Source organism: Rhizomucor pusillus (assembly GCF_041956525.1).
Source record: "Rhizomucor pusillus strain CBS 183.67 unplaced genomic scaffold VTP01scaffold_20, whole genome shotgun sequence".
In the NCBI taxonomy this organism is placed as follows: Eukaryota; Fungi; Mucoromycota; class Mucoromycetes; order Mucorales; family Lichtheimiaceae; genus Rhizomucor; species Rhizomucor pusillus.
Window position 1 is genome coordinate 1 of NW_027192162.1, and position 25,046 is coordinate 25,046.

Consider the following 25,046-nt stretch of genomic DNA (forward strand, 5'->3'; position numbering starts at 1 on the left):
TTCTGTTCGAAACAAGCAGACTAGCAGATATAGTAACTCCCAAACGAGTGTCCCACCGAAACGAGTGCATATTACCATATATATAATTCCGAAGACGAGTGTCCGTAGACCAGGCAGGATAGACACGGTCTCCTGAACAGTATGAGTCAGCAATTTCCACCAAAAGGTGAGTCTGTCAAAATTTACATTGCAGTTGTCGACAGAACAAAATAACGCCATGATCGAATGGGCTGTATAAAAGAGCGACCGTTGCTGCGACAACCTGTTTCGTAACGATCAACATACTCAATATGTCTTTTGATACATTCCACGGTTGGTCTGCTCCGGCAAATGTAACATGTTTGACAGATGGTTACACGCATTGTGAGCATCCAAGCTTTAAGCATGTACTTTACTAGGTGGTCCACATAAGTGGCGCGAGATGCCTCTTAAGACTTTTGATGATGATACCGTTGAAATGGACATAACTCACTGCGGCGTGTGTGCTTTAGTTCTCCACACGATGGATTCCGAATGGGGTCCTACCGATTACGACGTTGCTGTCGGCCATGAGGTATGTTCAACGCAGCGGCTTGATTGATTCATGCACCCGCGGGGTTAACACACAATATTATCTTCAATAGATCACCGGTGTCTCAAATCGCGTAGGTAAAAACGTCAAGCATATCAAGGTCGGCGACCGTATCGGTGTCGATGCTCAAAGCGGTGCCTGTCTCGAATACAACGTTTGCCGCAACGGCGACGAGAACCTCTGCTTGAATGGTGTTATCCCCACATACAACAGTCGATGGCCTAATGATGAAAAGACATTTGGCGGATATGCTAACAAGTGGAGAGGACATCAACGCTCTGTATTCAAGATCCCTGACAACATGAGCAACGAAGTAACCGCTAGCTTACTCTGCGGCGGTATCACTACCTATTCTCCTCTCAAACGCTCCAATGCGGAGCCCGGTGACAAAGTTGGTGTCGTCAGTATCGGTGGTCTCGGTCACTTTGCCGTCATGTGGGCTAAGGCTATGGGTGCAGAGGTTGTTGCCCTCTCTATTTCGGACCGCAAACGCGAAGATGCCAAGGCTCTTGGATGTGACGACTACGTAGTTGTTGGCGACAAGGAAGCAATGAAGCGGCTACCTCCTTCACTCACATTATTTGCACTGCCTTCAGCACAGACTTCAACTGGTACGCTTACTTCTCGATAATGCTTCCCAACTCAACGTTTGTTGTGGTCGGGTTGCCTGAGGAGCCCCTAAAGGGTATTCCCGCCGGGCTTCTTGCTTTACGCCAGATTTCGCTCGTCGGTTCCGCCATTGGATCTCCCAACATGATAGAAGAAATGCTCCAATTCGCCTCTGAGAGCTCAGTGCGCCCATGGCTCAACAAGTTCCCTATGAAGGAGTACCCTCAAGCCGTCCAGCATAAGTGCGAAAGCAAAGCTAGATACGCATCATCCTTGAAAACAATAGTGCCGCAAAGATTTGATCCAAACTTTGGAAGTAAATGTTGAAGTGAAAACGCCGTAAGACCCAAATCTGGTCCGATTACTCTAAAGAGAATACCATTAGGAAATAGAAATAGGTTTAGAATCATTTTGACATCGAAGAAAATAGTAATTAAACTTTGAAAGTTTGCCAAATTTGGATGGGGCTTTATCCAGCTGATTGTGATTATGATAATCGTGATGCTTAAGACTGCGTGTTGTACCTTGGAAAATGTATTCAGCCGTTGCGATACATGAGTTATCGTGCTGCAACGCCTGGCTACAAAGTTTGCAGCCTTTTTCCAATTGTTTGTGCAGCTTCTCGTAGAATTTGCATGTTTCGTTTGCACAATAGACGAAGCCGAGGCACGCTTTTGTGTATCCACGTGCTGATCCTCCTTGGACTTTCAGAACTTCGAGTCAGCAATTTCAACGAATTCTCCTTGCGGAAACGATGCTTTGAATTAGGCAACTTTGTACGGTATGGACATGTTTTCAGGTACAGGATGAAGTACGCTAGATGGCTACCAAAAATATACTTTGTGACTGCAACTACACGATGGGGGGAGACTACACGATTTTTGGTGGGTTCCCGCGCGTGGCTGTTTCACTTCCGCGTACTTTTGGCGCATAACATGGAACAAAAGGCAGGCTTTGTACTATGTGGCCCATTGCAGCTCGAAAAAGGTAACGTATGACTACAATGACCACTTCAGCTGTCATTGTTGCTCATGTCGCGCCACAGATATTTTGAAAACCTTGGGCTTGGAGGAAGCTGTGCCTGAGGATCAGCTGGGTAAGGAATCCGGAACCAACATTCCTAGAGTACGCAGTGCTAATGAACACACTACGAAGTGTTATGTTTTACTCCAGAGACGCAGACAAAGGAGGCAGAGCTCAGGGAGCTGGACGTTGTATTTACGTGGACAGATACAATTCCTGTGGCGAGTCTTATAGGTCACACAGTATTGTCACCAAAACTGAGAGCGTGAGTATAAGAGAGAACAAGACGTTCGTGCGTACATCTGCTAATCCGACGCGTGAATTCTTTGCAGAGATGGTTTCTTTAGTTCGCCTATTCTGGCCAAAATCGCAGATATCATCACGAGAGACAAGGTAAGAAACGCGACGGCATATCACAAATTTCATTGTTTGGTCTAATCCTTACAACCGATAAAGAATTTGGATCGCGGCGAGAAAATCATTCTGGAGTTTAGACAAGACAAGAGCTCTGTCAGCACTATCAATGGTATGGAGGACCCTTTCCAGGAACCAGACGACTATCCTTTCGCAGCAGTTGAATATCTCGTATTGTTTGCAGAATATGAAAACGACGGACAAATCGGTATCTATGCCAACAGACTGCTTGAACCCGCCCGAGCCATCGACAAGGATATATACAAGACCACACTTCCGTGGCCTGGATCTAGCAATGCCAAAGATATCCAGCAAGCCATCCAGCCTCCTCATTTCGATTTTGAAAATTTGCCGCCGGTCATGCCTTTCAAGAGCAACCAGATCATGGAAATCCTGGAGCCGTTGGAAGCAAAAAGTGCAAATGATGATCGTGTGAGACCTGCAAATTCACCGGCCCCAACTAACCGAACAAAGGGTACCCCTCGACGAGATATAAGTGTGGCATCCCTTCGACGTGTCCAAACCGATGGAGAATTACCAAAAGTGGTCGGCAGAACTACTTCCTCAAAAACTACACCGCTTCAAAGCAATAAACGCAAAGCACCTACCGAAGAAACTTCACGGCCCGCGAAGCGATCTGCAAAGCCGAACTCGGAAGAGACGGTCGAAACACGAAACAAGACGAAAATCAGAACCCTTGTGTGGTCTTCGTTGCTAAAACGAGATTACGATAAGGGCGCAGAAAAGACAAAGCTCTTGTACCAAATCATCAAAGGTGGCATACAGTATATATTCGTAAGTCACTGCACCTTTCTGTAGATCATCATGAATCATCTCTGCTCACAAAGCAATTTGTATAAATACAACAGAGAAAAGATATCAAGGATGAGATTATAAATGAGCAAAGGATGCAGCAAGCGATCGACCATCACATTGATTTTTATCAACGAATGGAGAGGTTTTAAGTCACCCGTTGCTAGCTGTTGGTAAGTGATCATTGACAAGCATCTTCTTCGTCCGAGAGTTAACATTGTGTGCTAGATATCTCATTGTAATCATTCAGGCTTATCATCCAACGTATACCCTGCACACACTCATACACATGTTTCCTGTAAACCTCATGTAAATTCATCGTTGCATAAATCAATTTCATATGTTCCCCTTTTTCATGCATCGTTCCCGAAATGGAAAATTTCAAAAGTTTGGAGACCAGCACCTGATTTCATGTTGTTGAACCGGCACGTCAAACAACTGGAAGGAGTTGCTTCCTTCTTGCTCTGGCATACACATGTTTACCAGCTCTCGATACCCGGGCGCATATACCAAGCTGCAACAGCAAGAGGATTTTGATGACGATTATGACGAGACTCAATCAGCACTTGCTCGCCATCCCAATGCAATCATAGTAGCAAACGACGAGCATGCAGTGATCGTACCCCCGATACCCAAAGGATCGCCGCAGCTGCCATCGGTCGAGGCAGCTGCCGGTGAAAGCTCCTTGATAGATAGCCATGCTCAGGACATTTCTGAGGGACCCATGTCGTTTACAGCACGTGCTTCATTCTCTGCTAAGCGCGCTGCCGAACTTCCGGAGACCACTCGACGGTACATCAAGAGTAAACTACCATTTAGAGAGAAGAAAGCGATGGAGGCATCGTTTGCGTCGCTGCCATCCGTGATCATGGCCGATATCCAGCAGGGCGATATACCCGAACACGCTGATCCGCTAATGAAAGAATTGCCCAGGCGTGGATGGACAATTGTTCGACGGCGGCAGTTCAGGGGCCGTCGGAAACTGCAAGGCAAGAAGAAACGGTACCTGGGCTATGCGGATCTGCTTCCGTTCGACGAGACCATGACCCAGGCAGATCCTATCTACACCTCAGTCTTCAACAAATGCAGCACACCACCCACGTCGCCAACAGTACCGACGAGTCCAGTGTATAAATATAATAATAATACCCCATCGCCGCACGCGGTTCCCAAGGATATTCCTGTCGGAAGCGACGAATATGCAGCCATTGTACATTCCGTCCGTACAGCCATCGAAAGCAACAATATCCAGCCGACGCGTATCAGCCAGGGCTCTTCTGGATCGTATTTCTGCCGCAACAGCCAGAACAAAATTGTGGGCGTATTCAAACCAAAGAACGAGGAGCCGTATGGTAGACTCAACCCCAAATGGACCAAATGGATCCATCGACACCTGTTCCCATGTTTCTTTGGACGCAGCTGCCTGATTCCGAACCTTGGATACATATCCGAAGCTGCATCCTCGCTCATCGACCGCCGGCTGGGTACATGCCTTGTACCACACACAAACGTGATTCACCTGGCATCGCCGTCCTTCCACTATGATTACCTCGACCGCCGCTCAGCTTCCGTGGTCGGCTTGCCTCCCAAGATCGGCAGCTTCCAGTGTTTTCTCGAAGGTTTCAAGGATGCAAATGTCTTCCTTAGAGAATACCCGTTTCCGAACGACTACCACTCTGTTACCTCGTCGAGGCTCGGCAGTTCTGTGTGGGGCGGATGCCTTGGTCAAGAAGAGGATACAGAAGATGATTTAGAGGGCGAGAATACTCTGGTGGAAATGTCCCATGAGCCACGGGACAGCCGTATCTCGACACCTGTCAAACGCAAGTTTGCATGGACGCGGCGCATTCAAGAGCAATTCAAGATAGAGTTTGAACAACTCGTTATACTTGACTATCTCATTAGAAATACTGGTACGTCTGCAATTTATACAGTAAGGGAAGAGACACAAAGTATCCATTTTGCTCACAGCCAGATGAGATCGAGGGCTTGATAACTGGATGATAAAATACACACCCGATGGCGGCGGCAGCGGCAGCGGCAGCACAGGAAGCGGCAAGAGCACCCCGACCAACAGCAGCAACGCAAGTCTGCCGGATCACCTGAGAGACTACATCCAAATTGCAGCTATTGATAATGGACTAGCATTTCCCTTCAAGCACCCAGACCAGTGGCGTTCGTATCCCTTTGGATGGCTTGCATTACCCGATGCACTCGTAGCGCGGCCATTCTCGGAGCATACCCGACGACGATTCTTGCCTATCCTTTCAGATCCCTTGTGGTGGCGAGAAACTATTTCATGTCTGCGCGAGCTGTTCCAGGTCGACGACGATTTCGATGAACGGATGTTCCACCGCCAAATGTCGGTTTTGCGAGGACAAGGATACAATATAGTGCGTGCCTTGTCGAATCCAAACGCGTCGCCTCTTGACCTTGTATCGGCCGAACGCGTCTTGATTATCCAAGAGGAAATGCTTATCGAGTATGATCAGAATCTGATAAATCGACGGACTCCACAGCCGCCAGTGATGTTGCCATCAGCGGCATCGTCGCCATCCCCTTCGACGTCGTCTGCACGCAGACTACGCACGAAGCGCTCCACTTCATTTGATCTCAGCGTGCACAGACCGCAGGAAGATGGAGGAGTAGGAGCAGGAATGCTTCCGTGGAGCGAGCGTGTCAGGAGCAGAATGTCTTTGGATGTAGGTAGACGGCGCAGACGGCGCATCCTTCGCACCCTGCGTCTCGGTGGTGCAAGACGTGCTGGCAGCGATGTCGAAGACCAGGATACATCAAGCGAAGACGACGACGAGGAGCAGCAGCGGCCAGTTCGCAAACGAGTAACTATTATCATGGAAACTATACAACCTGTTAAAAGCAGATTGCCGTATTTTACATGCTGTTAACCAATCACCCTTTAAGCACGACAAGTTAATCCTTGAAATTTTGCATCGCTACATGTCCGTTGTCACACTCTGGTCTTGGCGTTCTTTATCTTTATTGAACTATTGAAAATAATACTATTTTGTCATAATCCCAAAAAATACATTCTCTTCCACACTGTCAAAATCGGTACAACATTCAACCACAGCGGAATCTCCTCATCAGCCACCCACAATGCCTGTAGTGCCACTTTTCCCAGCTTGACGTTTCGGTCCCTTCTTTGGTATCGTCCACCGAACTAGTTTTTAAGCATGGCTGATCAGAACTTGACATCACCGAACGTCGCGAAACGCGGAAGACGATTTACACCGACTGTGCGAGGACGTGGACGACCTGCCAGATCAGCGACGCCAGGCGAGGGACCGAGCCAAACTCCAGAAACACCTACAGAGCAAGCAGCAGCTGCAGTGGCGGCTGCAGCAGCCAAAGGAGGCAGCATAGGCCACATACGACCAGACGCTAACAATGAAGGCCGGTTACCGAGCGTTCACGAAGGACAGAGAACTCGAGGCGGTGCTGTTAAGGTTGGTCCCTCACATCTTGAGTTTATGATCGGCTAGTCGTTAACGCGATCGATCCCGTCGTAGCTGAAATTCAAGCCAACTATACCTACCAAACGAAACAAGAAAGAAGTGTATGTTATTTGAACGAGGGTTACATAAGACACTTGATTTCCTAAACTTTCCCTTGCTAATAGTCCTTCTTCGGCGATCGATGAAGCTTTGAAACAGGTAATTCATCCTGATATTGCTTTTCATCGCGAGCGTCCTTGGACTTAGGTTTAGAATGAATAGTCAACTTCACAGAACGAGTTTGGAGCAGATAGAGGACGGGGACGTGGCAGAGGACGTGGTCGGGGCCGAGGTCGAGGCCGAGGTGGCATGCCGATGGAGGCAATGACAGCAACCGGTATTTTCTCACTAGGCCCATCTGCCATGGGTATGTATATATATATATATATATACATCCATTGATTCTTTGTCACGGTAAAATTAATACTTGCATACAGCTTCGCGCGGACGCGCCGCTTACGCTGGAGGAGGATACGCCATGTACAGCGGTGACACAACAACCCGAGCTGACGATGAGAATGGCGAGGATACAGACATTATGCACTTGTTTGGAGATAATCCAAACGATTACACGCCTGTTGTTTTCGAACACGTACCGCGAACTGCAGGCGATCTGGATCCTAACGACATGACGGCGAAACCAAAGAAAGTGCCGTGGATCGTCGTCAACTCACCAGAGAACGACACTGCTGCGCGAGATAGAGAGAAGCAAGATGACGACGATGAAGTCAAAGTCAAGTCGGAACCCTCAAGCCCAACCGCAGAAGCTATGGATATTGACCAAGATACAAAGGATGAAAAGAAGACACAACCTAGACCATCAAGACAAGAACAGCAACAGCAGCCGCAACAGACTATGCTTATGGATGAAGATTCACCTGCACGTTTCATTTTTGGACTTCGCGATAACGTGAGTTTATATTTTAAAATATCACCGTGACACACTCACACTGACATTGAGCGCAAATTCCAGAAGGAGGTCGTTTCGGTGGCAGACGATGAGTTGCTTTTCTTCCAGCTTCCTTCTATCCTTCCACGGTTCGAGAAACCGCCTGAAGCAAAAACGGGAGACGAGGAAATGACAGATAAGGTTAAAGAGGAACCCAACACAGAAGACAAGGGTAAATCCAAAGCAGAAGATAGCAAGGCACTGCCATCGGCAGTCCAGAGAGCGAGCCTCGAAGAAGCAATGGCTGCAATGGATCTCAACAGTATACCCGAGGGACAGGTTGGATCGCTTGTGATATACAAGAGTGGCAAAATGAAGATGAAATTTGGCGATATCCTGCTGGATGTACGACAAGGCATGAGATCGACGTTCCTCGAAGATGTGGCGGTGGTCGACGTGGAGAGCAAGGAAAAGAAGAAGATTATTCAGCTAGGACATATTGTACAAAAGCTAGTGTGTTTGCCAGACATGGATGTTTTATTGCAAAATGAACAGGAAGACGAATAAGCTCAGCCATCATGCTTTTTATTGTTTCTGTCGCTCTAGTAACTAGTCTGCTGTTGTATGCTTACCACAGCTTGGTACACTACCAGAGGAGCGTACCTTTCACTGCAAACAATGTTTTGCTATTGACCGCACATCCCGACGATGAATGCATGTTCTTTGGTCCTACATTGACTTCGCTGCGTGCCTTGACAAATGTCAACATTCACGTTCTTTGCTTGTCAACCGGTGATTACTACGCAGAGGGCTGCTACAGAGATATATATCCAAGTTTACTGAACATGGCATTATAGGCAACGCGGACGGCCTAGGATTTCTTCGTAAAAAGGAGTTGCAACGGAGCTGTCAGGTGTTTGGCATCTCGCCTGCCAAGGTTAAAGCATTGGACCACCCGTAAGAGGCGTTTTTTACGATCCCGAAACGCGTTTGTTTATTTATATCTAACTGATGCATCTGTAGTAATTTACAAGATGGTATGAAGAACGATTGGTCACCAGAGTTGATCGCCAACCAGCTGGAAGCTTACTGTGCAAAGAACAAGATCGATGCTGTAAGATATATTAGCAGATAGTAAAGAAAGAAGGATCGGGTCGTCGGATTGTAACGATAAATCAAAATAATAGATCATCACCTTTGATGACTATGGTGTTTCGGGGCACCCGAACCACATTGCAGCATACAAAGGAGCAAAGTAAGTTGTAGATCGAACTATGATAAAGTCAGGAAAAAGCTAACTCACTCTTGTTATTCCACTGCTAGACACTTCCTGGCAACGAGCGGCCAGAACGTGCAGCTTTACAAGCTCCAGTCGATCATCCTGCCGCGCAAATACATTGGCATCATGGATTTACCGTATACGAGTTCGTTTGAAAGCAAGAGGAAAAAGGGTGTATTCTTGATTTCGCCTCCAGGAGCTTATTTGCAAACGCACAAGGCAATGCGGCAACATATTTCACAGCTGGTCTGGTTTCGGTGGCTCTATGTCACCTTTTCGCGGTACATGTTTGTGAACTTGTTGATACCTGAAAAATGCAATCCAGAAATGGTTCGATAAAATATGCGATGGATGATTATTGTTATTATTCATTTTTTAACAGCATTTTTGTCCTGTGAGGACCGGTCGAAATAGTTTTGGTGTGCTCATGCGTTCGTCGGTGAGTCCGAAACCGGGTCGGTAATAATTCCTTCTTTCACGGGCACTCTTGGGTGGGTAAAGAAACTTTTTGTTGTTGCGACGACGCACCCATTGGAGCGCCCAATCAAAATTTTCGAAAAGGGTGCAAGGCGGGTCTCATTTTCGTTTGGTTTGGACTTGTCTTGTCTCTCCGCCTTGTCTCTTCTGGCTCTTTCCCTTTTCTTCCGCCATGAACGCACAAGACACTGAGCATCCGCCTCCACCGCTGGCACCGTCATCCACTTCAACCGTGCCTCCGCCCCAGGACGGTAAGTCGCAACGCCAGCGTTTCCGCCTTCCATTCCATCGATCTCTCACTGACAGCGCAATACATCGTCATTGTATACAGACGACCAGGTATCTCTGCGGGAAAAATATAAGCTGTTGAAGAAACGTGTCCGGGAAATAGAAGAGGTCAGAAAATGAAACTGCGAAAATATAACGGAAACCCGCATCCGCTCAACCATATTTCTATTGTAGGACAATGATATTATTTCCATGAAGCTCGCAAAGGCAAAGAGACAGATCAAACGCCTCCGCGTTGAACGCATGTGAGTTTGCTGATCCGCACACGCACAAAGCTTATTATATCATGCATCTCACATTTGAAAATTATTACTATTTTTTTATCCTTCTCCCTTCAGTGTACTCTTGGAAGAGCTTGATCAATCGCGTAGCCATGGTCAGGATAAGAAGCTGCTGTCAGACTCGGATAATTCTGGCGATGAGTCGCCTACGGTAAGAATATCCACCATCACATATTTATTGCATTGTCGGCTAACTTTGTAACAAACTAACTCTTTTGCTTTTTCTAGTCGGAAGCACCCATAACAGTCAAAAAGCCAAAAGGTTCGCGCAGCGTTGCGGCAAAGCAACAAGCACAGGAAGGCACGGCAGCACCTGCAAAGAAGAAGCGAGATCCCAATGCGCCAAAGGGACCTGGCAATGTATTCTTCTTATACTGCCGATTAGAACGCGACAAGATGAAGGACGAGGTACCCAATGAAAGTTTAGGCGAGGTGACACGTTTGTTGGGTCAAAAGTGGAAAGCACTGTCAAAGGAAGAAAAGAAGAAATACTACGACATGTACAACAAGGAATTGAAGGAATACGAGGATGCCATGAAGGAGTACAATGCCGCCGGAGGAGGAGAAGCATCCGCCGCTTCTAGTCAAAAGGACAAGGAAGTGAAGAAGGTCGAAGAAGACGAGGATGTCGATATGCTTCACGAGGAGGATGAAGAGGATGAACTGGAGAAGGATGAGAATGTAGGAGAACAGCCAGAAGCATCCAATCTGTCCACCAGCAACGTACTCCCTAATCCATCTCCATCGCAACCGCAAAGCAACGGTGTTGATATGGATGTTGCACCTTCCACAGCACCTTTGCCAGAGCCGGCTAGCTCCGAGGCCCCTATTGACCAGCTTGCTGGAATCCCTCCGAATCCCATCGTATCCTCAGTCCACAGTCCAGAAAACAATGCACAACATCTCGCAGATTCTGTATCCCAAGCAAATCCTCAAGATCAACAACCTCAACAACCATAAAATAATACACACATATATATTATATACAGCTTCCCTTGTTTGGTTTTAATAGACAGCACGTATTCTTCATAATCCAAGTTTAGCTAATAGGTTTGATCTGGAAAAAAAAGAAAGAGTTAGCAATGTTGCCACCGCGTCACCGCTGCCCAACGTGTATGCAAACCTTAAAGTGCAAAGAAATCAGCGAAAACACAAAAGCCTTGAGGTCCTGGACGAGATAGTAGAATATGCGCAGACCATCAGGGTCCTTGCTCTCTTGTACTTCAACGAGTGATCCCAACTTTGCGGTCTATCATTAGAAAAGTGAATAAGCATATACATACGACACCTTACAGACCGCGTTTCGTGAACGATACCTCAAATGAAATGTGTTCATTTCCAAGTCGAACTTCCAGTTCCTGACTACCGACAACGTTCTTGGTTGGCCAGTTAGAATCGTCTTCCCTATAAGCAAGAGCAGATGAATATGGTGCACGTTTTCTTTTCAAGGTTCACGACTGTTTAGAATTGCTTACTTCATAATTTCACTGTCCTCAATCATTTTTTTGAGTTCTTGCAGGACAGCCGGGCTGACATCCACTTTAGAAACAGGCAGATATATAAGCCATGCGCTGCTTTTCTCATGTCTTCATCAGGACTCACTTTCTTTTCTGATGAGACTGTCGTTTCTGTAATTCGAATTGTTTGCGTATCTGCAGTGGCCGTCTGATCGAAACTCGAACTCTAAGAATTCGTGACCATAGCGTCCTTTGTGTCCAGAGCTTTGCAACAGGTTGGATCAGTTCACGTTGAAGAGATTAATTGCAGCAATAGAGACTCACTAGTAGCGAACGTAGAACTCGTCGTTGCCTGACATGCTGCTGCCTTAAAAGGGTGTCCTGCGGTGGTGGGAAGACGACGTGTCCCGACCAGCGTTCCTCCAGCTGGGATCAAAAGCCACTTGACGTCCAGGCGAAATTAATGCGATCATGGCAGGATATTACTTTCCTGTACATATCTACGTTTCTGTTGATGCACACGGTTTGTAGTCACTGATATGCTATATCCTGCAAAAGCAATAGTAAGAGCTCTTAAAGGACATTGCAGCTGCTCTCCAGCACATTGCGGATATGGAATACTCGAATGCATCGAAGGGTAGCAATATCGAGAGAAAGGCTATCAAGTTTACCGAGTCATTTTCAGTGAAAAACACACAGTCAAATCATTGGAAATGCATAATCTAGATGAGCAAGGTATCAAGACGAGCATATTTGTCTTTCCGCACAGCAGCACGCCTGTATGCACTGCCGCATATGGATCAGACTTGCAATAATCCACCTCAATCTTATATTTATTAAGGCAAAAGAGTAACGATGAAATTCGCATACGAAGGTATCATAAAGCCCGCCTTGTGCAACGCGAAAGCAATCTTTGATAAAATCTTGACACAGGCATCACGCTATAGAGTCTATTACCGTAATCAACTGTTGTAACTTTTCTACGACGGTCCGGCTTTATCGCTTTTGTTCAAAGGCCACCGGTCTACAGTAAGGAGAGCCTTCAGCAGGACAAACATTTTTGTGTGCAGATGGATGGAGTACGGAAGGAGTGAGGAGGGAGTATCAAGAAGAAGGGGAGACTTTGTTGACGTTACGCGTCCAAACAGATCTATACTGTGAGTCTCCATCTGGTCTTTGATGCTACATAAGGACGTTGCCTCCGTTCTCGCAAAGCTGGACAATGTATTGGCGGCGATTTCTTTTCAGCAGCAAATGGAAATCACATCTGCCTGTCTTTGGTGCCTCACCTACCCATCCTCCAGAGTGCTTTGCAGAATAGCTTATCCACACCATTTTCCTTAAAAATTGCTACTCTGCAAGGTCGGTTCGTCGGAGAAGACAAAGCCAAGCAAACGGAAGCTTTGATCAATCCTGCTGAAACGCCTGTTTGGACGATGGCCTGTCAAAGCTTTTACCAGGTCACACTCCTGATTGCGAGTGTGCGGCATCACTGCTGCCTACTCCCGCCTCTCGTACAACTGCGTCTTCGTTGCATCCTTTCGATACAGCCACGTTTTGCTCAGCCCGAGCCGTCCGCTTTTCTTGTCTTTTTTCTGCAGCTGCAAGCATTCTTTGATATATCCATAAACTCCCTGACTTTGGAAATATAAAGATATTATGCTGAAAGAACGTTAGGCTGCTTGGTCGTTTCTCTCCTTGCCCCATAAACACTCAAAGGCAGAAGACAACGTGCCAAACATTCAACATTTTCTCAACTTTTGCTCTTTGCCATGAAAGCTGGCAGAGCGTATAGATGCATTTCAGAAACCTGTAGCATTGATTTGTGGAGTGAGTCTTAGCAGATATTGTGATTTCAAGCAGTTTATAACATTTATGTCCATGTTAACATTTCGCGAAAGCATACAAGTGAACGATGCATGGAAGAGAGCGATTTCAAAGTCAGACTGATCTTCTTGACAAAAGGGACGGGAAGCGAACCTTTGGAAGCTAGTCACCCTCCAAAAGACCATAAATACCCCCCCTTTCCCTGCCTTTTTTCCCTTTTCAATCACTTTTTCACTTCCAGAGCGGGAGTCCCCTCATGAAAGACACGGACGGATTGAGTGGAGTGGTCGGACGGCACCCAAGGTAACACGTAGTCATGCTAACATTTATGTAGGGACGATTTGGGGGGACACGTTCATTCGTCTGCAGCGACCTCTGTATCTAGGATATTGACCGCTTTTCGAACCCCAATGATGCGAGTAGCAGACGAGTGCGCGTGGGGACTGACTAGTGCCGCCTCCTCCTGGTGGTCCCTGGATATATCGTTGACTTCTTGTCGACGTGAACCAAACGGCACTACTTTAGCATAGAAATCTTTTGTCTTTTAGTAGAGATTGCTTTTGACTTTAATCTTTTCATCTTCTTGTCTTCTTTTACAATAATGAATAAAGATAGCTCTTGTAAAAAGTACTCTTCCTCTGCTTTGCTTGTCTTGTCTTGCATGCATGTTGCGAGTGTTATGTGTCTTGAAAGTAATCTCCATTGAACGTGTGATCACTGCACAATACTAGTTTGCTTTCACGTCTTTGGCTCTTCTGTTTACGCTGCCTCTAAAGATACTGTGAATAGCGTTTGGTGCGTCGAAACGCGTCGAGTCAAACAAAAAACGATACTCTGGCAGTCAAAATCGAAGTGGGCTGCTCCAACAATGAATCAAGATCCTGTAGCAAAGACAGGCTTCTTAGCAATGGGATGCAGTCAACATTTTTCCATGACTAATGCCAGTGCTGTCCAACGCTCTGTAGCTTATTTCTTGATCTCGATTTCTTCTTCGTTGCGTACTGCTTCTACTACTGTCAAAATCACTTCTTGGGAGGGGTGCACTTTCACGTGTTTGAAAAAGTTTTTCTCTTGCTTTCTCAGGCCCTCAGAACCTTTACTTTTCGATCAGTTTTTTGTCGCTGAGCGCTTTACTTTGATGCGAGATTCCGTTTCTTCGCGCTTCAAGGATTCCACACGTACTCGCCGCATCTCTGTACGACGATTCTGCGTTCACTTTTAGCAGATCAGCGTGCACGGACTCCAGCAAGCCGCCAATGTCATTTCAAATGCCGCTGCATCGAATGGACAACACGACCAGTAACTTTGAAGCTGCTGAAGATCTATACAAAAGTACATCTTTACAGCAACGTAGGAGGTAATCGTCGACTTGAAAATCCAAAGATAAGAATAGATGAATTCGAAAACTGAAAAGGAAGCATGTTGCTGACGGTGCACTTTCCGTCCATATTAGATGCGTTGCGTCGTCGGCGGTAACAAGATTAAATTCCGCTTTTGCATCCTTGTAAAGATTGAGCTCGGTAAGAATAGCAATACTTGCTTTGACGCAACGCAAGATGTCTTTGCCGAGTGCAGTCTCCTAAATGAGAACTCGAAATATTACAAGCAAGCATTTATCTGATAGAATAGTTTTCAGATATTTTTTCAAGTCCAGAAATGTATGTTTGCTTTGCGATCGCCGAAAAGATATCATCTCGAACAAGCAGTACGTGAATTTCTTTTGGCTATGATAGAAGCGTGGTTTCCATTCTCACATCTTTGTGAAAGCTATGCTAAAGACAGTAACTCGGACGCTGCTTAAAACAGGCCAAATCCTTTACAGTGATGAGCGTGGAGGGACAAACATAACATCTGACAACAACTTATCCACCGTAAGCAGGAAGTCAGTATATGTATTTTGTATGTAGCTCTCTGCTGCCTTTTCTGCGTGGTAACCGATAGCCCTTTCAATTTCTGCATGTCATCGAAAAGTGGCGCGGAATCCAAGCCGAGCCAATGTGCTTGCAACAGTGAGTCATTCGCAGGTGAATGCTGCGGCCAACTGGACATGCTTATAAACTCAGATCGTTCATGCGCAGATTGCTGTCTTTGCAACTTTTGACTGAGACGCTCCTTGGAACGATCATGACCTCGAACGGCCGCGACAGCGTTACAGAGCTAGCAAATGCATTGCTGAAAGCCAGTGTAAACAAGGACACTGGCGACATTTCCGGCGACAATAGACAACAGCAACAGCACAGTTTCCTCTTTGATCCTACAGGGCGGATAGGTGGACACCACGAGGATGCTGACCATGATGATGTAGACTCAATATCTGGCGAGCGAACGTTAAGGGTCAGTAGCCTAGTGGGCTACACCTTGGCTGTAACAGTGAACTGATATGCGCGCGCGCCCTTAGGATAAACTACTTGAAGCAAATGAGACGGATATCCAAGACTTGAAACAATTAATATCTGCACGGATAGAGGAAGGCCGAGGAGAGACGCTATTTGAGATCGGTCTGGAAGGTACCTAGATGGTCACCCGGACGACATGGTAGACTGTATTCTGATAAACAATTAATGAATCCCAGACGACGGTACACCGATGCATTTGACAAGGGATGATTACCAGAAAGCACTTGCAACTATTGGAACGATTGCAGCAGACCTCGGTGCTGATTATGCAGCTATCGATGAACGTGAAAAGCATGATCAAGGAATCCTGGCAAACTTGATGATTCGACGGCGGCCGAAAAGTGTAGAGGAGCTTTTGGAAATTCGAATAGCTGTTGTCGGCAATGTGGCATGTATACTAGCTGCCGTAAGATTTGAACATGACAGGGACTAAATAGCATGAATGTTAGGATGCTGGAAAGGTATCATGAGGTGTATGTATCGGAATACGGTCGAGTACTTATCAGATACCTAGTCAACCTTGCTCGGCGTATTAACAAAGGGCATATTGGATGATGGCCGAGGAAAAGCCCGTGTAAATCTATTTCGGTAAGCCTGGAGATTATTGCCATAGATTAAACTTGTTATTGAGCGATTTCATAGACACAAGCATGAAATCGAATCAGGACGGACGTCGAGTGTAGGAGGCGAAATCTTAGGCTTCGACTCCAAGTCCCAGCCTATCACCCAAGCTAGCATGACAGGTCGCAAACTGACTTGGGAGGAAGTGTGCACGCGTGCTACCAAAGTTCTTAGCTTTGTCGATCTTGCAGGACATGAGAAGTATCTAAAGGTAATTAATTGGCATGGTTGTCAGAAGTTTAAAAAATAGCTGACAACGGTTTCTCTGTAGACAACTGTCTTTGGCATGACTGGTAGTTCTCCTGAATTTGCGATGCTTATGGTATGGACGTGATAAAAATTCAAAAAAAATATAGCGGTTACGAAGTTGGATTTGGTTAGGTCGGTGCAAATGCAGGCATGATTGGCATGAGCAAGGAGCACCTGGGACTTGCGCTCTCTCTCAACATCCCAGTGCTTGTAGTCGTAACAAAGATCGATCGGTGCCCTACAAATGTCTTGGAGAACACGATTAAAGATCTCACAAAGATACTCCGTTCCAAGTCATGTCGCAAAATACCACTGTTTGTTGAGAACGACAACGATGTAGTTGTCACTGCTGTAAGTATAGTTTTATCTTGCATAGTGTAGAAAATTATGCCAACGAGCGGTTTGCATCAAGCAAAATTTTGTTAGCGAACGCTTATGTCCTATCTTCCAAATCAGCAATGTCACTGGGCAGGGTCTCGATCTACTGCGCAACTTTTTAAATATCCTTCCATCGCAAGCAAAATACGACCTTGATACTCCTTTATTGTACGAAATTAATGAGACATACTCTGTACCATTCGTGGGTACGGTTGTCAGCGGTACCATGATGACCGGCACGACCCATGTTGGAGACAAGGTTTTGATTGGGCCTGACAGCACCGGCGCTTTCAATGTGACGAGCATCAAGGGTATCCACCGCAAACGAGTGCCAGTACCGGCTGCTAGAGCTGGACAGAGCGTTACATTTGCACTCAAGAATATACGGCGAAATGCAATACGCAAGGGCATGGTTGTTCTGGCGTATGACAAGGACAAACCGATGCCAAAGGCATCAAAGCGTTTCGAGGCTGAAGTTGTTGTGCTTTATCATTCCACGACGATCAAACAGAAATATCAAGCGATGGTCCACTGCGGTGCTGTGAAACAGACAGCAAGTATAATCCATATGGAGAAGCAGGTTCTTCGAACGGGAGATCGCGCCAAAGTGGTAAGTTTAATGACAGGTGGCCTTTTTTGCTGTACTTTTGGGCTAAGTTTCTATATCCAGCAATTTGAGTTTGTCAAGTACCCAGAGTATCTTCGGGTGGGCACACGCCTAGTAAGTATAACCATTATCCACATAATATACAAGCAAGTTCTGAACAATCCGATGCGTAGATTTTCAGAGAAGGACGAACGAAAGGCATAGGCAAAGTAACGAAGCTGCTTACAGATTAAGCTTCTGGAAATAAAAGCTTACTGCCGTAGAAATTGTCACACGCAAATGACTTGTATCTCTTTCTGTCTTGCTTTTTGTCATGAACCCTGCCACTGCGTTCAACTTCATTACTAGTAAATCGTTTGCTGTTGTTGGTGCGAGCACTGATAGAAGCAAGTATGGAAACCGTGTCTTGCGCTGGTAAACACCCTGGAAACTTAAGCAATTCACAATGTCAATGGCCATCATATCTAACCAGAGTCTATTCCAACTATTAGGTACCAAGGCCACAACTTGCCAGTGACACCTATAAACCCAGTATGTTGTTTTGCCGGTCATACTACTTGCATATAGACTCTGAAGGCTTTTTGCACCGTATAGCGAGAGAGCACTGTAGAATCCTTGCCGGCTGTAACTGATATCAGTCAGCTTCCAAATCCAAAAGAAACAGCATTGTCGATCATCACACCACCCAAAATAACACTTGATGTTCTCAAGAAGGGCAAAGAGCTCGGATTCACAAAGTACTGGCTTCAGCCTGGCGCGGAAGACCAAGCTGTCATGGATTATGCACGCGACGCCGGTTTGGATATCATCGCGGGAGGTCCTTGCATTCTAGTCTTGGGTCCCTCATTGCTGGAACACCGAGCTCGAATGTAAACACGTTCTTTTTCATGCATAACTGCATGAAAATTAAAGATCCTTTTTGCGTGCTATATTATTCCCCTCAAAACTCTTAAGTTGATACTTACGCTTTCTATGATTATGAGATTTTCTACTTCCAATTGGAAATTGAAGAGAGTGAAATATAATGAATGCGTAGTATCAGGATTACTAAGGTGGCATCTATGAGATAGTGGATGGCAGTCCTGCTGATCGTCTTGGCGGGGATTTGATTCGGGGATCCCCACTCTCTTTCTCTCTGTCGTCTGCAGGAAAGAAGTCGCCATACATGGAGGAGGAGCAACGTATAGTCCGGTCAACAATGAGGGCCTTGTTCTACACTTGGACGTTAACCATCGCTTACAATAGTATACAAACAATACTTTGAGAAACGCGCCGGACATATAAAGGACTATGACTTGCCGTCAACCATTGTGGTGGTACGTTCGTGGAATCTCGTTTCGGAAATCGTTCGTTCACTCTGATGCATCCTGGGATAGTATGCTCTAGTTGTTATGCTTGGCATAGGCATGTGTTTCTGCTTGCGAAGAGCAAATAGGCTGCTACCCAACCAGTTCAGTTTCCCCTTGCGACCTACAAACACACGCCAGCGACGTGGATACGATGTTTCGGACGAAGAACAGGGCGACCCTGACTCGGCACAGGGTCTGCTAAACGATTACGATGACGGTGAGGAGGATGAGCATGATACACGATACCGAACTGAGCGTCGCAGCCTGGATCGAACATCAGACGATGAGGAATTCGGAGCCATGCAAAGCGCTGCTGTTGCTGCTGCTCCAAGCAGCCCACAAGCTCAAGCATCATCGTCACCACCACCACCAGCAGCAAAAGCAGATTCATCAACTCCCTTATCTGCAACTTGCGAAACACGAGCGGCAATATTTAAAGTAGAAGATGACGAAGACGAGGATGAGGATGAGGGCTCAAGACAAATCAATGGCAGCGACGCAAACGGACAGTCTGCAGAGCAAGAGGGAAAAAAGAAATCATTGTAGCATGTCCAAGTCGATATTTTGTGATTCCATAGTTATGCCATATACACTCGCTGATCGCTTTTTGTAATATATGCATTAGCTCACACTTTTTGAATACACAAAGGATGGGGCATATTTGCTTCGGTTTCCATCATAATCTGATTTATCTCTTCACTGCAAGTAGCACGATGAATGACTTATCGAACAATTAGCCAGATAGAAAATTATTCAACGGCATAACATTGCTTATTCGTTTGTCCAATCAGCGGATCTGCGAACTCACCCATTATTTCCAACAACTTGAACACTATGGCGCCATACCCAACAGAATGCAACCACGTCCTTAAAGGCCACAAGGGCCCGGTCAACGATGTATGCTACAACAAGTCTGGGCAATACTGCCTGTCAGGCGGACGCGATCGAACAGTCTGGTTATGGAATCCTGCAAGCGGATCTGCCATTCAATCATACAATGGCCACGGGCGAGATGTCCTTGGTGTCGCTGTGTATGAGAGAATCTTTTATCGCAAATATCTTTACAGTCTTTTAACGCTATTCTCTCTACGATTAGAGCTTCGGATAATGCAAAGATCGCTAGCTGCGGTGCTGATCGCGCCGTGTTGCTGTGGGATGTTGGCACTGCAGAGATACTGAGACGTTACACAGCACATTGGGAGGTAGGCATGTATTCTCTACTACGGTTTTTCTTTTCTGATGTATCTTACATCATCTTATAGAGAGTGAACAGTGTTGACTTTAACGAAGAAGCGACCGTCCTCGTTAGCGGTTTGTAACGTCAAATGGGGCCCCATGTGTCAAACAGTACTCATTCCCATAATTTGTTTAGGTTCGTTCGATGCTACGATCCGGATATGGGATTGTCGGTTAGTTGTCACTTTCTTAGAGCTAAAGTTACCAAATGATGTGTTACTGATGAACTCGATAACAGGTCAACCAACTTTTCACCGATACAAGTAATTGAAGACTGCAAAGACAGCGTCATGTCTGTTCACGTAAAAGGAGTAGAAATCGTAGCAGGGTATGTCAGGATCGTGATATCCTCTAGCGTGGCTAATTTTTTTCTGCGTAGGTGTGCCGATGGACGCTTACGGACGTACGACTTAAGAATGGGCCAATTACTGGAAGACTACATTGGACGTAAGAGAGAATTTCTGTGATGCAAGTTATTACATTCGCTTAATAACTTGTGCGTCTTTCAGCGGCAATTACATCTGCTACATTGTCACACGATGGAAACTGTATCCTAGTTAGTACATTGGATGACACAATACGGTTGATGGATAAGTCAAACGGCACACTGTTGAACGAGTAAGTGTAGTTCTGACCCTGTTGTATAAGGAAAGCTGCGTAATGTATATCTAATTTCTTCGCATAACTAGATTCAAAGGACATCAGCATAAGCAATATAAAATCGACTCTGCACTTAACAACACAGATGCACACGCTATCAGTGGTTCTGAGGATGGTCATGTTTATATATGGGATGTACTCGACGCCAAGCTGGTTAAAAAGTTGAAATCGCACGACGGCATCGTGGTATCAGTCGACTATCATCCTTCAGATACTGCCATGGTAACTGCCGGAGATGATGGATGCATCCGCGTTTGGAGTTAGATAGTAGAAATCGTAATACAATGCAGCAACGTAGCTAGATTTTTTGATGCACACTCTTTTCTGGAAAGTATTGTTCGATCTGTACATCAGTGTTCTATCTTCACATCATCTCTTTGAGCAGCACACTTCAGCTATAATGTAATCAAACATGCGCCTGCAAACTAAATATTGACCACGGTGCGTTTTGCCCAGCAGCAGTCCTTCATAATACGGTATCATAGGTGCGCCGGCAAAACGCACCTATGATACCGTATTAGGAAGGTTATGAAGGACTGTGTTGCTACAGAGTTTTTCCTAACCCGTTGCGTCAGTGTGGGGAAAATTTTGCAGTAATGTGTTTTCTATAATACGCCTGTGATCTTGTGCCAGCGTTCTTGAGCTGTGGCTTTGCGCTAGGATTTAATGTGTCTTTCTTCAATGTGAAATTGTTAAGGTTTTTTCCTTAGAATCCGCGCAAGTGAACGAAACGTTGGTCCTAGGCACATGGAAGTTGGCGCGATTTCAAAGAATTTTACCTAAACGTAGGAAAAGTTTATTTGGACCCACAAAATACTTAGCTCTGCTTGGGAAGATGGTTTATAACACTCGTTAGAAAGTTGGTTTCAGTGGAATTTGGTTAGAGTTTCTTTCGAAGGAAGGTTATTGGCTCGACCATCACTATGCTTTTGGCTTTGCCACGAAAACTTCAACTAAAGCTGGCAAAATTGGGTTGTCAAAATTTCGAAGTAACGGGAGCAATCTAGAGATCCGCCAGTTCACTGTCAGCAAAATTCTCGAATATGTCATCATATTTGATCAGGACATAAACAATAATACGCTTATTAGTAAGCTCGCAATGAACAATGAACAAGTTTTCTTTTTATAGCGATTTTATGTATCTGGGAAGAAACATAAGCTCCATGGAGATGGATGGATTTTTCTTTACGATGTATGTACGTAGTACAAGAATCTTGTAACTAGGGGTATGGAAAAAAGGTTTCATATCTATTGTAGTCTCAACATATTTTAGAATTGTACATATAGATATTGGCACGTAAACATAATCGACAAACAACGGAACGATACATAGGAAAGGACATGTATGATATCGCATTCGTGTTCTGCATACATCTGAATTTTAAGCTTACTTCCGTCGACTGCAACTTCACCGTATTGAATTAACGTCTATAGTTGTACGATTACTGTATGAAGAGGAGCAAAGGAAGTCCTTTTAGACAAGACCGGTAAAGTTTCTCGTTGACTCCTGTCGTTTCATGCTTATTTCATGTTTATTTCCAGCTCTCAGAATATATGGCAGTCATTCCTGTCAACAAGGCGTTTTCATTTCTTTCCCACAACAACCCTTGATGCCAAAGGAAACCTTTCAGCCACTCGTCGGCATAAGGGCGCAAGTGGGAATCGAGAATCTGGAAATACAGACAATCTATTATCGCTGACAAGTGCCGTCGAAAGTTTGCCACTCACATGGGAAGAGAAAGATCATACTGGAAAGGAAAGGCAAGGTCACCATTATTTTCGAGTTCGTCCAGGCGCACCTTACAATTCCGGACCAAACAGAAGCAGCGCGAAGTCCTCTCATGCAATGAGCGGTGAGTTTAGTACTTATGCATAGACAGCGTCTATGTCAAGGCAATTTATAATAAGTTAGATCCGCGGATTCTGACAGACGGTCTTAAAGCACAAAAAGCAATCACTTCTCCAGAAGCAGCTAATGTCCATTCAGTGAGCACTTTGGAGAGATCTGGCCTTGAAAGCGTTGAGCGAACGCTTAGTATTCCTCTGCCTAATCTCGAATCCAGAATATCATACTTAACTGCTGAAATCATTCCCTAGCCGAATCAAATGAACAGCAAAGAACTGAAGCATTTTACAATCATATGCAATTAGAACCAAGACAGCCAATATTCTCGGATGAAATAGGTCATCTCGTTGACCACAGCAGCCCTTCGGATGATCCACCTACACTCGAACATAGAAGCACAGGTTAGCTATGCCAGTATCCTGTATTTCTTGTAAGGTTGTAATACGATAGTGCTTACATATCACGCAGTAGAGACAGCAACTCCAAGGGAAACTGTACATGCTTTGATGAGAGATACTTCCGTCATCGCTTGATGACCAGTATCCTAATTTCGCGGAGCAAGTCTCGCCTGCTCCCCAGTTAGGATATTCATTTGATTACCGGCAAGCTGTTGATATGGTCTACAATAGCTCGGACGCTTTCAATCGTACGGAAACGCTGCCAGATGAGGACGAAGGTATGGATGAATACGAGAATGAGGATACTGCCACACGACAAAGACAGCAAGGCCAACAGTTTCTATCATTGGCTATCACTGAACGCCAGCAGTCTATGCGAGTTGCCCAAGAAGAATCTTCAGATCGTAACACAGCAGGAGCAAGTACTGATCAAGGCGAAAGGATAAATCAACGCAGACGGGCTCATAGAAAAAACCGTGGAAAGTACAGGAAATATGATGCAAGGCAGATTGAACTTCTCCTCAGCGCACATTATGATCAAGGATTGACAATCAATGCTTGCGGAGAACGACTGGGGATGCCAAGCAGCACCAGCCGTTACTATATCAAACAATATTTTGATAGCACGGAAGGAGCCCCAGCGCCAAAGAAACGAGGCCGCATAGCTGCACCGAAACTAAGCAATGCTCACACCGCTTTTCTGATCGACTTTTGCGATCAAAATCCAACAGCAGCGCTTGAAGAGATTCAAGAAGAGTTACAAAATAATATGGGCCTTACTGTTTCCGTGGGATAACTCTCCAAGCATCTTCGTGCAAAATGTGCGCTAATTCTCAAGCGCGCTGTGAACTATCCTGAAAAGAGGAACAGCGAGGAAGTAAAAGAAAGTCGACATCAATTTGTATAAACTTGGATATTAGAGGGCCATGTGGATTATCTGAGAAACTGTGTCTTCAAAGACGAGGCAAGCTTCAATGCGCACATGAGAAGAGCATTTGCTCGATTGAGGAAAGGCGAGCCTGCTCGAATTATCGTACCCACTGCTCGCCAGCCGTCAATGTCGCTCCTGGCTGCAATATCCGGAACCGAGATCGTAGAAGCATCGGTTAAGGTCGCAAAAGGAGGAACAAAGGCTGGTGATTTTCTAGCTCTCATCAACAGAGCTATGGACAAGCTTGACACAAAAAGCCTACACGGACATTATCCTGTTTTCGATAACGTTCCAATTCACAAGCCTGAATTCGTGACAAACGCGATCTGGAGTCGTGGTTTCAACGCTCTATTTGTGCCAGCATATTCTCCATTTCTAAACCCCATCGAGGAACTTTTCTCGAAAGTAAAAACATTGGTTAGACGTGGTCCGATGCTGGAGAAAGAGACGCTCACAGGCCGTATTATCCATGCAATTGCTCATGTAACTCCCTCGGACCTTGAAGGATGGGTTCAACATACAGTGTCATTTTGAGGTTTTTCTATGAATAAAAGTATACATTACCGTCCGTGAGCTATGATAGGCATTCTACATTCTGACGGTCCAATTTCCCTGCGAAGACAAAAGCATGGTGATGGTCGAGCCAATAATCTTCGGAAGGAATTATAACTAAATTCCACTGAGAACCAACTTTCTCAAGAGTGCTATAAATCATCTTCCCAAGCAGAGCTAAGTTTTTGTGGGCCCAAGTAAACTTTTCCTACGTTTAGGTAAAATTCTTTGAAATCGCGCCAACTTCCATGTGCCTAGGACCAACGTTTCGTTCACTTGCGCGGATTCTAAGGAAAAAACCCGTTCTTTGATCCAAGATATATGCTTGATATTTTTTTAAAAAAAGGAGCAAGTAGAGACGCTGAAGACTTATGCAGATC

At 45.5% G+C, this 25,046-nt stretch overlaps 13 protein-coding genes across 13 annotated transcripts; 12 read left to right on the forward strand and 1 right to left on the reverse strand.

Annotated features, from left to right (window-relative positions):
- Nucleotides 1-290: 290 nt before the first annotated feature.
- On the forward strand, nucleotides 291-1,202 carry VTP01DRAFT_5007 (uncharacterized protein; the record flags this gene model as incomplete). The annotated part of the gene is made up of 3 exons (XM_069383752.1): nucleotides 291-339; nucleotides 399-553; nucleotides 624-1,202. The coding sequence occupies 3 exons, from the start codon at nucleotides 291-293 to the stop codon at nucleotides 1,200-1,202; spliced, it is 783 nt and encodes a 260-aa protein (XP_069235607.1).
- Nucleotides 1,203-1,815: 613 nt separating this feature from the next.
- VTP01DRAFT_5008 (uncharacterized protein) lies at nucleotides 1,816-3,582 on the forward strand (the record flags this gene model as incomplete). Its single annotated transcript, XM_069383753.1, has 6 exons — nucleotides 1,816-2,167; nucleotides 2,226-2,276; nucleotides 2,336-2,468; nucleotides 2,536-2,596; nucleotides 2,660-3,412; nucleotides 3,487-3,582. The coding sequence occupies 6 exons, from the start codon at nucleotides 1,816-1,818 to the stop codon at nucleotides 3,580-3,582; spliced, it is 1,446 nt and encodes a 481-aa protein (XP_069235608.1).
- Nucleotides 3,583-3,905: 323 nt separating this feature from the next.
- On the forward strand, nucleotides 3,906-6,336 carry VTP01DRAFT_5009 (uncharacterized protein; the record flags this gene model as incomplete). The annotated part of the gene is made up of 2 exons (XM_069383754.1): nucleotides 3,906-5,343; nucleotides 5,411-6,336. 2 exons carry the CDS (start codon nucleotides 3,906-3,908, stop codon nucleotides 6,334-6,336), a joined length of 2,364 nt encoding a protein of 787 aa, XP_069235609.1.
- A 288-nt stretch (nucleotides 6,337-6,624) lies between these two features.
- Nucleotides 6,625-9,452, forward strand: VTP01DRAFT_5010 (uncharacterized protein; the record flags this gene model as incomplete). The annotated part of the gene is made up of 11 exons (XM_069383756.1): nucleotides 6,625-6,897; nucleotides 6,961-7,007; nucleotides 7,071-7,104; nucleotides 7,168-7,312; nucleotides 7,383-7,855; nucleotides 7,919-8,349; nucleotides 8,472-8,626; nucleotides 8,692-8,791; nucleotides 8,858-8,948; nucleotides 9,022-9,089; nucleotides 9,158-9,452. 11 exons carry the CDS (start codon nucleotides 6,625-6,627, stop codon nucleotides 9,450-9,452), a joined length of 2,112 nt encoding a protein of 703 aa, XP_069235610.1.
- A 310-nt stretch (nucleotides 9,453-9,762) lies between these two features.
- On the forward strand, nucleotides 9,763-11,119 carry VTP01DRAFT_5011 (uncharacterized protein; the record flags this gene model as incomplete). The annotated part of the gene is made up of 5 exons (XM_069383757.1): nucleotides 9,763-9,841; nucleotides 9,922-9,986; nucleotides 10,053-10,123; nucleotides 10,217-10,310; nucleotides 10,388-11,119. The coding sequence occupies 5 exons, from the start codon at nucleotides 9,763-9,765 to the stop codon at nucleotides 11,117-11,119; spliced, it is 1,041 nt and encodes a 346-aa protein (XP_069235611.1).
- A 79-nt stretch (nucleotides 11,120-11,198) lies between these two features.
- VTP01DRAFT_5012 (uncharacterized protein) lies at nucleotides 11,199-11,975 on the reverse strand (the record flags this gene model as incomplete). Its single annotated transcript, XM_069383758.1, has 6 exons — nucleotides 11,199-11,216; nucleotides 11,283-11,408; nucleotides 11,476-11,563; nucleotides 11,635-11,698; nucleotides 11,762-11,880; nucleotides 11,941-11,975. 6 exons carry the CDS (start codon nucleotides 11,973-11,975, stop codon nucleotides 11,199-11,201), a joined length of 450 nt encoding a protein of 149 aa, XP_069235612.1.
- A 3,463-nt stretch (nucleotides 11,976-15,438) lies between these two features.
- Nucleotides 15,439-17,927, forward strand: VTP01DRAFT_5013 (uncharacterized protein; the record flags this gene model as incomplete). Its single annotated transcript, XM_069383759.1, has 12 exons — nucleotides 15,439-15,452; nucleotides 15,522-15,777; nucleotides 15,842-15,950; nucleotides 16,016-16,227; nucleotides 16,289-16,300; nucleotides 16,354-16,427; nucleotides 16,482-16,671; nucleotides 16,732-16,782; nucleotides 16,842-17,060; nucleotides 17,122-17,697; nucleotides 17,758-17,808; nucleotides 17,868-17,927. The coding sequence occupies 12 exons, from the start codon at nucleotides 15,439-15,441 to the stop codon at nucleotides 17,925-17,927; spliced, it is 1,824 nt and encodes a 607-aa protein (XP_069235613.1).
- Nucleotides 17,928-18,007: 80 nt separating this feature from the next.
- VTP01DRAFT_5014 (uncharacterized protein) lies at nucleotides 18,008-18,567 on the forward strand (the record flags this gene model as incomplete). The annotated part of the gene is made up of 3 exons (XM_069383760.1): nucleotides 18,008-18,108; nucleotides 18,186-18,225; nucleotides 18,289-18,567. The coding sequence occupies 3 exons, from the start codon at nucleotides 18,008-18,010 to the stop codon at nucleotides 18,565-18,567; spliced, it is 420 nt and encodes a 139-aa protein (XP_069235614.1).
- Nucleotides 18,568-18,859: 292 nt separating this feature from the next.
- Nucleotides 18,860-19,589, forward strand: VTP01DRAFT_5015 (uncharacterized protein; the record flags this gene model as incomplete). Its single annotated transcript, XM_069383761.1, has 3 exons — nucleotides 18,860-18,875; nucleotides 18,940-19,010; nucleotides 19,071-19,589. 3 exons carry the CDS (start codon nucleotides 18,860-18,862, stop codon nucleotides 19,587-19,589), a joined length of 606 nt encoding a protein of 201 aa, XP_069235615.1.
- A 288-nt stretch (nucleotides 19,590-19,877) lies between these two features.
- VTP01DRAFT_5016 (uncharacterized protein) lies at nucleotides 19,878-21,203 on the forward strand (the record flags this gene model as incomplete). Its single annotated transcript, XM_069383762.1, has 8 exons — nucleotides 19,878-20,074; nucleotides 20,140-20,245; nucleotides 20,306-20,354; nucleotides 20,416-20,452; nucleotides 20,518-20,607; nucleotides 20,659-20,726; nucleotides 20,789-20,897; nucleotides 20,969-21,203. 8 exons carry the CDS (start codon nucleotides 19,878-19,880, stop codon nucleotides 21,201-21,203), a joined length of 891 nt encoding a protein of 296 aa, XP_069235616.1.
- A 1,582-nt stretch (nucleotides 21,204-22,785) lies between these two features.
- VTP01DRAFT_5017 (uncharacterized protein) lies at nucleotides 22,786-23,191 on the forward strand (the record flags this gene model as incomplete). Its single annotated transcript, XM_069383763.1, has 3 exons — nucleotides 22,786-22,792; nucleotides 22,870-22,974; nucleotides 23,037-23,191. The coding sequence occupies 3 exons, from the start codon at nucleotides 22,786-22,788 to the stop codon at nucleotides 23,189-23,191; spliced, it is 267 nt and encodes an 88-aa protein (XP_069235617.1).
- Nucleotides 23,192-23,400: 209 nt separating this feature from the next.
- Nucleotides 23,401-23,979, forward strand: VTP01DRAFT_5018 (uncharacterized protein; the record flags this gene model as incomplete). Its single annotated transcript, XM_069383764.1, has 1 exon — nucleotides 23,401-23,979. The coding sequence occupies one exon, from the start codon at nucleotides 23,401-23,403 to the stop codon at nucleotides 23,977-23,979; it is 579 nt and encodes a 192-aa protein (XP_069235618.1).
- Nucleotides 23,980-24,165: 186 nt separating this feature from the next.
- Nucleotides 24,166-24,648, forward strand: VTP01DRAFT_5019 (uncharacterized protein; the record flags this gene model as incomplete). The annotated part of the gene is made up of 1 exon (XM_069383765.1): nucleotides 24,166-24,648. The coding sequence occupies one exon, from the start codon at nucleotides 24,166-24,168 to the stop codon at nucleotides 24,646-24,648; it is 483 nt and encodes a 160-aa protein (XP_069235619.1).
- Nucleotides 24,649-25,046: the final 398 nt, after the last annotated feature.